The sequence below is a fragment of the Priapulus caudatus genome, unplaced genomic scaffold, assembly GCF_000485595.1.
Source record: "Priapulus caudatus unplaced genomic scaffold, Priapulus_caudatus-5.0.1 Scaffold1674, whole genome shotgun sequence".
Lineage (NCBI taxonomy): Eukaryota > Metazoa > Priapulida > Priapulimorpha > Priapulimorphida > Priapulidae > Priapulus > Priapulus caudatus.
The window spans coordinates 26,310-36,974 of record NW_014578735.1 but is presented as its reverse complement, the minus strand read 5'-3'; the positions used below and the strand labels follow the sequence as shown (position 1 = coordinate 36,974).

At 49.3% G+C, this 10,665-nt stretch overlaps 1 protein-coding gene across 1 annotated transcript in view; it reads right to left on the bottom strand.

The window, feature by feature from the left end:
• The window catches only part of LOC106817305 (bystin-like), an 8,525-nt gene extending 1,617 nt beyond the window's left edge, over positions 1-6,908 (bottom strand). Inside the window, 8 exon segments of the mRNA XM_014821968.1 lie at positions 851-932; positions 1,068-1,085; positions 1,087-1,137; positions 1,612-1,693; positions 3,212-3,309; positions 5,083-5,225; positions 6,045-6,177; positions 6,792-6,908. Of these exon segments, the coding sequence (XP_014677454.1) occupies positions 851-932; positions 1,068-1,085; positions 1,087-1,137; positions 1,612-1,693; positions 3,212-3,309; positions 5,083-5,225; positions 6,045-6,138 (568 nt within the window). The 5' untranslated portion in view covers positions 6,139-6,177; positions 6,792-6,908.
• Between the last annotated feature and the right edge of the window lie 3,757 nt (positions 6,909-10,665).

Sequence of the window (10,665 nt, the reverse complement as noted above, 5' to 3'; positions counted from 1 at the left end):
AGAGTAGCAGAAACAGCAGTATTATCAGCCAACAGCAGCAGCAGCAGTGCAGCAGCAACAAGCAGCCAGCAGCAGCAGCACCAGCAGCAACCAGCCAGCAGCAGCCCAGTAGAGCAGCCCGCAACCAGCAGCAGCAACACATAAAGACGCAGCAACGCTGTCCGCGTCGTGGCCCAGTGGCGGCGCGTTGGACACGGAAAGCAGACACAAAAGCTGGAGGAGGTACGAAAGTATCGTAATGACCAGCAGAAGCGCGAAATTGACTTCAGGCATCGTTCTGTGCTGAATGTCGGGATAAATGTCGGTATCTCATCGTTGACCTGCTGAGGTCACAACAGTCAGCGCTGTCGGTGATAGTCGGGAGTCATCGCTTGACCTGCCTGGGGGTCGTCAAACAGACGTCAGCCAGTTCCCGTGAATGTCAGTCATCGTTTGGACCTGCTGCGGTCAGTCGGTTGCGTGTCAGCAGGCTTGTGAATGTCGGAGTCATCGTTGACCTGCTGGGGTCAACAGGTCAGCAGGTGAATGTCAGTCATCGTTGACCTGCTGGGGTCAACAGGTCAGCAGGTGAATGTCAGTCATCGTTGACCTGCTGGGGTCAGCGGGGTCAGCAGTCGTGAAATTCAGAATCATCCGTTAACCTGCTGGGGTCAACAGTGTCAGCAGAGTCAATGTCAGTCATCCTTGAACCTGCCTGGGGTCACGGTCTCCCGGTCAGCCAGCCGTGAATGCAGAATCATCGTGACCTGCTGGAGGTCAGCGCGGTCAGCAGGTGAATGTCAGAATCATCTGTGGACCTGCTCGGTCCGTCAGCGGCTGTCAGCAGGCTCGTGAATGTCAAGAATCATACGTTGACTGCCTGGGGTCAGCGGGTCGGCACTGTGGTAAACGAAGCGCGGCTCTACTTTGTTCACTGCCGGCACGGTAGACCCCTGTGTCCGCGACCAACTATTACTTCCTGACTCGTGTTAGTATCATCGAGTTCGCTTCTAACGTTTGCGATGTCGAGAAAGACGACCTGGCAAATGTCGGACGGAAAGATTTCTCCGGCTGTCGACGACACTTACCTCGCATAGTGGCAAGAGGGACACCCTTTGTAGAAAGCTGCTCTGGTTTAAAGAGGGACTTCTTCAAAGCCTGCAAAGGACAGCGGCTGACGTTACGACGCGACTCACTGACGAAACGAATATATTATTAATATAATTTAAAGGGTTTTGATTGAATTATTAAGCAATTTTCTTTAATGGCCCAGCGCTGAGTGCATTCAGATGCGGCTGCATGTTGAATTACGTACGCTATCCAATTTTAATTACCAAAAAGCACTTTCGAGCGCATTTCCTCGGAACATTTTTCACAGCAATTACGAATAAAGGTATGTATTTACACACACACACACAACACACACACGCACGCATGCACACGCCAACATGCAACACGTACTGGATGCACCACACACACACACGGCACGTGCACGCAGCACGCACACATGCACACGTACGTATGAACACACACACACACGCCACGCACGCACGCCGCACGCACGCACACACACACACACAACGCTGCGCACACACACACAGAACGCGGGCCCTGTGCCGCACGATCTCCTACCATGTTACAGGTGGAGTTGAGCCGCCTTGTACTCTGCTTATTCTCCGCATCTTCCTCTGGCAGCAGCACCAGTTGCAAGAACCTACGAGCAACGAAGCTCGTGCCTTCAGTAGGAGAGAGACTACCTTGTCCTGCCCAGCTAGCAGGACCGTCACGCCCCACCTCGCCCCGCCCTGCCCCTCCCGCTTCGGCCCCGCCAGCGTCCCTGCCCGCCCACTTCCGCCCCGCTTCGCCTTGCCTGCCCCGCCCGACTTCACCCATCCAAGGCACTGCTCCTCCCAGCCGGCGCGCCCGCCTCGCCCGCGCCTCGCCAGCCTCGCCCGGCCCCGCCCTGCCCACCGCGCCCGCCTTGCCCAGCCTTGCCCCACCCTGCACCGCGCCCGCCTTGCCCCGAGCTCGCCCTGACCACACCTGCACCGCGCGCGCTGCCCAGCCTCGCCCTGCCCCGTCGCTGCACCGCGCCGCGCTTGCCCGCCTTCCCAGCCCGACCTGCCCCACCTGCACCGCGCCGCTTGCCCAGCCTTGCCCTGCCGCCGTGCACCGCGCCGCCATTGCCAGCCTTGCTCAGCCTTTGCCCAAAGGCCTCGCCCTGCCCCCACCTGCCCACCGCCGCCGCCTTGCCCTGCCCCGCCTTGCCAGCCTCGCCCTGCCCGCCCTGCCACCGCGCTGCCTTGCCCAGCCTCGCCCGTGGCCCCGCCCTGCACCGCGCCGCTGTGCACAGCCTCGCCCTGCCGCCGCCCTGCACCGCCGCACGCCTTGCCCTGCCCGCCTGCACCGCGCCGCCTTGCCAGCCTCGCCCTGCCCGCCCTGCACGCGCCGCTTAGCCCAGCCCCCCCCATCGCCCTTGCCCCGCCCTGACACCGCGCCCGCCTGCCCAGCATCGCCCTAGCCCCGTCCCTGCCACCGCCGCGCCTTGCCCAGCCTTGCCCAGCCTCGCCTCCCCACCGCCTGCCCCGCGCCGCCTTGCCAGCCTGGCTCAGCCGTGCCCAGCCTCGCCCGGCCCCACCCTTGCACCGCGCCGCCTTGCCCAGCCTTGCCCGCCCCGCCTTGCCCAGCCTCGCCCTTGCCCCGCCACTGCTACCGCGCAGCTTGCGCCTGCCACTGACCCCGCCCCTGCACCGCGCCCTTGCACACTGCCGTGCCCGCCTCACCGCCGCCTTTGCCACGCCGGTCGCCCTGCCCCGCCCTGCCACTCCACGCCCGCCTGCCCTGCCCAGCCTGCGCCGCCTGCCAGCCGCGCCCTGCCCCGCGCTGCCGCCCTTGCCAGCTCGCCCTGCCCGCCCCATGCACCGTGCGGCCTTGCCCAGCCCGGGCCAATATCAAACATCACTAGGAACGACGTCGGAATCGACTGGCGAAATTCTTCGGGAAACCAGTTGTTAAATATAGATAATACCTCTTTATATTATACATGACATGATACATACATTAAATTATACGTATACATTATATTACGTACAATATACGTACAATATACGTACAACATACTTATATTATACATACACGTGTAAATACATTTGCAAAAAAATCATTATGTGTAAATACATTATGTAAATATACACATATAAATGACGAGTGAGATTTATGAGTAGATTCCTACCTCTGCGCCATCTTCGCGTTGAGATTGGAGACGAATATGCGGCAGGCCTGGTACATGGCGGCGGCTGACCAATTATCCGGCTCCGTGATGTAGAGAATCTACAGAATACAGGAATAAACGCATGATCAACGACACCGCAACACACTGCTGGCAGCGATAAATGGATAAACAAGTGCCGCATTAGCGACAGTGCTCATCTGAGGTCTGCTGCTCTACTGTACTGGCCTTCGTTTCTGCAAAAGGTTGAAAGCCTGTTCTATCGCTAAACCGGCTACTACGTCATCATCAAAACTGTGTAGCATAGGTATTAACACTAAAACTAAACCCTAACAATGCATCCTACTTCATACCTGGTCGACTGTCTTATATATTCCTGTCATAATGTACGTATCACTAGGCCTATAGTTGCCGCGAGATGGCTCGTGCAAGAGTAATCAATAATCAAAGATGGCATCGCCCTTCGTGCATTAGTGATAAGTCAAGAAAGTAGAGATAACCTAATTCCATTGAGTTGCTGAAATTTACAGGCTAAAATCCAAGTATATTCAGGCAGGCGACAATTTCGCTCAGCTGTGAGTAATAAATTAAACACATCTGCATTGCAGGTGTGCATGTAACATGTTTATTAGAAAAGTGCCAGTTCACCCCCATGCATGAGTAATGGATTGCCCCCGGGTTTTTGCTTACATTTCGGATGAAGGTAGCCACGCGAGCATTCAGGGTGCTATTAATATACAGACTGCTTTAGAAAATAATATGATTTAAGGAGTGTAAACCTTGTTCAACAAACTTTTGTCTTTGCAATTGAACTGCAAATGTAGCCTCACATCCACACAGGTATGGGCTCTAATATTAGCGAAAGCAGTTCAGTCCTTTGTTAACAGTCAACAAATCCATGTTGAACCCTCCCTTTCAGAGTCAAAAGGTTATCAGACACTTACTCTTCGCACGTCAGTGGAAAGCACATTTCATGGTCCTTTCAATAAAGTGATAAAAATGGTAGGTCAGCGCTGAAACAAAAAAGTTTTCTTTCTGCACTCTGTCCATTAGGCCATGTCCTCAGAAAATGTCTGTATCTGACCTTTCCCCCCCTGCCCTTTGACCTGTGACCTCCAATTTCGCACTGGTGATGGGTTTCCTGCCCATCACACTATACACCGAATATTAAGAGCATACGTTGAGCCGTTAAGATTTGAGCTGCAATTTCGTATTTCCTCCTATACCTTAAGTTAAGGGGGAAATATTCCCTCTCCGTTTACACATCTTGACCTTTGACCCTTGACCCCCCAAATTGGTCATCGCAAGTTTTTTTCACAATCCCCCCCCGACGTCCCGAATATCGTGACCGTACGTCGAGCAGTTAAGATTTGTGCCCAACTGTTGACGCACGCACGCACGCACGCACGATCATGCGATTCTACAAGCTGCATCCGACTACGTCAGATGAGCTAAACACGGACTAAACACTTAAATGGTGCAAAACCACAGACTGCAAACGGACTGCCCGTTAACAATCACCTAAATAATAAACACGCAACACTCGAGATTAGCTAATAGTTAACACCGTTAAATCAGTAATTTCATTATTAACTATGTTAATTGTTAATTCTGTGTTTAGTACATGGGAGTATAAGTGTAATTAGCCGCCAATTTGGTCTGTTATAATCCGTGGCTCTCCGTGCGTTTTCTCCGTGCTTAGTCCATATTTTATCCATTTATTCCATTTCATAGTGAGAAACCACGGCACCACCACAGCCTGATGCCATCATCCTGTAACATTACCTCCTAGTGGTAGACTAGTGCATAGGCGATCGCTAAAGTAATTCACGTACAGATATTAGTGGGTGTGTACATGTACTAAAAAACCTCACCTGCTCCCAATTCGTCAGCGAGGGTATGATCTTGAATGCCTTTGGCAGCTTCCCGCCGCGATATCGAGACAGGATGTCTCGCACGCCGCGGTACATCTGTACGACTCGGTCGTCCAGCTGAGACATCTCTATGCTGGCGCCATCTGTGGACGAGATAAAGAATCGATTAGATTAACCCAGCACTTTCTCGTCGACCGTCGAACGCAGTGTGCACAAACGACGTTGACGGGAAACATGACCAACGCGTAAATGCACAAATGATGCACAAAACGACTGCTGACAACGACGCCTTTTTGGAGGATTTTGCAGAGTTAAGCGCAAGTGTCCAAGTGCATCTACAAAAGCTCATCAAATGTTATTGGTAGTTGATGTCACTTGATTTTGCCACCGCTGATTGATATACAGTCAGCAACAGAGAGAAGACTCACACAACAGGAAGGCCCCCGCAAAACAAACCGCGGCAGGGGAGGAACCCCAAGCAGTGAGGGAGGGAGACACCCCGCGCGGCGAGGGAAGGAGGAACCCTGCGCGGCGGCGAGGGAGGGAGGAACCCCAAGCAGCAAAGGAGGGAGGCACCCCGCGCGGTGAGGGAGGGAGGAACCCCGCGCGGCGGCGAGGGAGGGAGGAACCCCAAGCAGCGAGGGAGGGAGGCCCCCCGCGCGGTAAGGGAGGGAGGCACCCCGCACGGCGAGGGAGGGAGGTACCCCGCATGGCGAGGGAGGGAGGTACCCCGCGTGGCGGCGAGGGAGAAACCCCGCGTGGCGTCCAGCAAGAGAGGAACCCTGTGTGGCAGCGAGGGAGAAACCCCGCGAGGCGGCTGGCGAGGGAGGAACCCTGTGTGGCGGCGAGGGAGGAACCCCGCGTGGCGCAGGGGGAGGAACCTCATGCGGCAGCGAGGGAGGAACCCCGCGCGGCGGTGACGGAGGCGCCCCGCGAGGCGGCGGCGGCGGAGGCACACGTACCGTCGAGCTGCGTCGCGATCTCAGTCTGCTTCTCGGTGAGCTTGTCGCGGATGATGTCCGCCAGGTCACGGCGCGCCGGCGTCTCGCGCGACATGAACAGCTGCAGCGCCCTCTCATCCTCCTCGTCCACCTCCTGCCGACGACGCCGCGCACAGACGTTCACATGTTACGCACACGCACAGTTTCTATCGAATGTTTTTTGTATTATATGTGAAGTTTTATTTGCAAAACTGCTTACGTCCATTTTGGAGAATTGGAAGAAAACGACAAAAACAATTAATTGATACATGTGGTTTATCAATTTTAATTATATAGATGGTTATAGTTTCTGTAGATTGTATTCATATATTAATCATACATATATTTATATTATAATATATATTTATATATGTAGAGTGTTTTCATATATAAATCATTTATACATCTATATTATTATACATGATATGATATTATTATTATAATATATTATATATTGCAATCATAACTCTTTCCTTGTCGTTTTAGTAGTATGACGTTACTGTACAGACTAAGAAGGGCAAGAAGAAACAGAAGAAATCAAAAAAAAAGAAAAGAAGAAAGATGAATCAGAATGAGAACGAAAAAGAGGAGAAGAAAGAGAAGGAGAACGAGAAGTAGATTGAATAGGAGAAGAGAGAGAGAAGATAACATAAGAGTAGAAGAAGCAAACACAGAAGGAAAGAAGACGAAGATGAACGAACGAATGAATGAACAAACAAACTGACGAACCACGTGATCGTAGTATTCGTGTTCATCCTCGGACAGTTCCTCAGAAGCTGAGTCCTCGTCCTCGGAACCCGGGGCTTCCTCTCTGCCCAGCCTCACCGTCGGCCTCAATGGCTTCTTACTGCTGCAAGCAAAGATGCGGCGAGATTCATCTCAGGGAGTCAAGCTTAGCAGACGACACGGTAACCATGGCAACGACAAACGAGTAGCAATCACGCGTGAATGGAAGGTAATGAGGGGTAGAGGTTGGCTGCCTCTCTCCACCTCACCCGAGTCACCTCAACTAACGTGACTGAGCACTGATTAAATGAGTCATACATATAACGTACAGGTTTCACATGCTCAAATTATTTTTGGTCTGGCAAAGTCTTTCGGTCCTATTTAAACTTTGGTACAACTTTTTATTTTCTTTAAATTTTTGTTTAAGTACAACTTTACAGGACCGAACGTCCTGTTAAAATAAAATCTATGGGTAGCCCCTCCTGCATATACATAATAGGATTGGGTTAGGGTTCGAGTTAGGATAAGACTTAAGATTAGGTTTAGGTTTATGGTTACTGGTTAGGATTAGGTTTAAGTTTAGGGTTATGGTTAGGATTAGCCCTAGTACTATAGCCCGCGTACAGTTGCCGCAGGGCTATAGAACATTCTATTACGAATGCTAGGGACCAACTTATTCACGGTTACTTGGCTATAAAATGTCTGTGGTAGGCAATTAAATTTAAATGCCTCTTATCCGAGGTGAATATGTCTTAAAGCAGGGGTGGGCAAACTGCGGCCCGCAGGGCGCATGCGGCCCTCTACGGGGTTCTGTGCGGCCCGCGGAAGCCTGCAGCAAATAAAAATTTTTTTTTTTTTAAATCAATAAATTTTTGTGAACGTCAACATGTTTGTGCTTGAACCGAGGCTGACTTTTTCAGTGTCATACAGATTAGTGTTCTATTGTCTCTGGTTCGCTCTGCAATGCCATTTCAGCTAATTATGGTCCAGAGATGGCGCCCTTGAGGCGAAACGCACGTATTATCTTAGAGCGCACCGCCCGATTTTAGAAGGTGCGGCCCTTTGACTTTTCATGGCCCACTGATGCGGCCCTCGCTTTGAAAAGTTTGCCCACCACTGTCTTAAAGTGATTACGTCACCGTAAATACTAAAAATTAAAAAAAATATTTCCACTTTTTCACAAAATATAAGTAATTCTGTTCACTTTTTATGGTTAAATTGCTGCATTATACTTTTATTTAATATATTGTTCGATGTGAACATACACTCGTGACTCATACATAGCCCATAGCAAGCAATTAATGTCAGGAACCAGCCTAAAAAATACTTTTTTTATTACGAGAGCTCTTTTTTGATTTTGTATGAAAAAAAGAGCTCTCGTAATTTTGTTTACGAGAGCTATTTTAAGCTTGACCAGAGCTACTTTTTCATAGCATGATTTTGTTAAAATTTTCATAATTTTGATGCACTGACTCTAATAATGTCTCAGAAGCCAGAAATTGTGTCTAATTATCGTAAAGGTGTTTCCCAAACAAAAGTCAAGATTATGCTTTGGCGATGTGGTGACAAAACCACGGAGGCNACAAAAGCTACCTAATAAACTATGCCACCTCTACATTCCACTGAGGCCGCATGTTGTACAGATATCTCGGGTATTAAATGGTAAAGTAAAATAGTGGGGTAAAAATACATTAACTTTGTATTTTTACAAAATAACTTCACATGCATGTACAGTTATGTACACATGTACAAATTAGTACAAGTTTTTTGCCATCATGCTACCGGATGGGACTTTAGGTGATGCCGAAAATCCCTTTTTAATTTGTGCATCAACATGAAGTTATTGCACAAGAATACTAAGTTAACAGGTTTATCTACCAGTACCACCACTTTACCCTACAATTAAAGCCCTGCCACTTCTGAAGGAAATTAGGTTCGCCGGAGCTTGACAAGTGGCGTTGTTTGTTAAGTCACAGGCACTTGGAACATCTCAATTAAAAAAAAGAAGGTAAATAAACACGAAATGTATTTACTACCAAAGTCTTAATGTTTCTCTACTCTAATTCGCCTATTATTGCCGATAATTACCCGTAAATGCCGGTCAAATTCTCATTTGCAACACACAAGTACACCGCACGTCCGCCCTGTGCACAAAAAGCATGAATAAGAGAGCTGGTAGGAAAGCGTGATCGCTCGACGCTCGCTTCATTTCACACGACTACAGAACGAAAACACACCAAACAGCCTCCATCTTGGTATCTATCTGTAGCTAAATGTTCACTTGTTCAAATTATAACTCTTTCCTTTGTTCTTACCTACTCGCGCCAGAGATATCTCGTGAAATCTTGCAGGAAATGTTCTCTCCGTGAAAATGTAAAGAGGACGCATCATCCGAAAATCCCTAACCGCGCTACTTTCGATCGATCACTGTAGTCGTGTGTGTGTGATGTCATGCCCGTGCGCATTATGCTTGGCTTGGCGGCAGGGTGAAAAACTGATAATTGGAGGTACTGGTCCAGCAGGACCAGTGCCTCTGAGGAAGCACTGGTCCTGGTCAGTAGGCACTGGTCCAGGATTTCTGTCGTAGCAAAGTGAATGACTCGGATGTGGGGACGTTTTTATATAGGGGGATGGTGCAATTTGGTGATGTGCATTCTAAGGTATTCTTAAAAATTATATTTTTTAGTCGTTTTGTAACACTGATGCGTAGTAAATCGGAACAAGTCCGCAAGTCGATTTCAAAGATCAGCGGTCTCTGAAGACCACCCATTATTCCTATAAATTATCATATTTTATTACGCGATTGCTGTTGGTCGGGGATGTCCGGTGATATCTAATCATTTTTTTGATAGTGTATGAAAAAAAGAGCTCTCGTAATTTTTTTACGGGAGCTATTTTAGGCTTGGCCAGAGCTACTCAGCATTCAACATTCAGCACCAGTATCAGACTATCAGTGTTAAGAAATCGTCAACAAATTGCATTCGATCACTTTTTTTAAATCTCATTTCACTCGACTAAGAAACCAATCACATTCTTATTCAATTTAATTCACACAGGCAGACATGCACTATATACACTGTATACACAGTACACATAGTTTTTAGTTACTTTGAGTATGTTAAAAAAACTTGTACTGGAATCTCTAGGAATGCCGGGAGCTTCTGGGCAAGGTTTTACTTTCGTTTTTCTCCTCCCCAGTCCACGGTACCCCCATGCATAGATCAATGCTGCCGCACGTCCGCAAAGTTACAAGTGTCTAGAATCTTTAAGTATATACAGTTTACATTGCTTCTAGATATCTAACTGAATAAAAATAGTCCACTTTCGCATTCCACTTTCCAATACTTGAATAGTCCACATGAAAAGTGACGAATTCAGTTAACAGCTTTGATTACGTGCGTGTCAGGTGTCACTGGTCGTGCCCTCACCCCCCACGATAACACCTGCGATATAAAAACTTATTGTTATGGGTAATATGCGGTCATAAAAACACTCGGCTGCACTACCTGCCGGCCGCAATCGATTTCTTAGACCGTCGCGAGTTTTTGTTCGTGTGGCGAATTATGCGTTGAGGGAGTTCATGCAGCTCTAGAAGGTTTGGATACCCCGTCTACGTTGAGGAACGGGTCGTGTTATGTGCTCCCGTTTACAAGTCTGTATTTTTTCGCTGCTGTGCGGCGATTATCTAGTCGCCCCGCCGGACCAGTTGACACAAGCAAGCAGTCGCCCGGTAGATTTTCTAATCGCCACTGGCGACTGGGCGACCGCTAGTTTCTCACGCTGCTTGGCGGGCCTCGAAACGGAGGCTCAGAGGCATGCAGCAGCTCATCCCGGCATGCAATGCGCCCCATTACTCGTGTATAAACAGACATCTCGT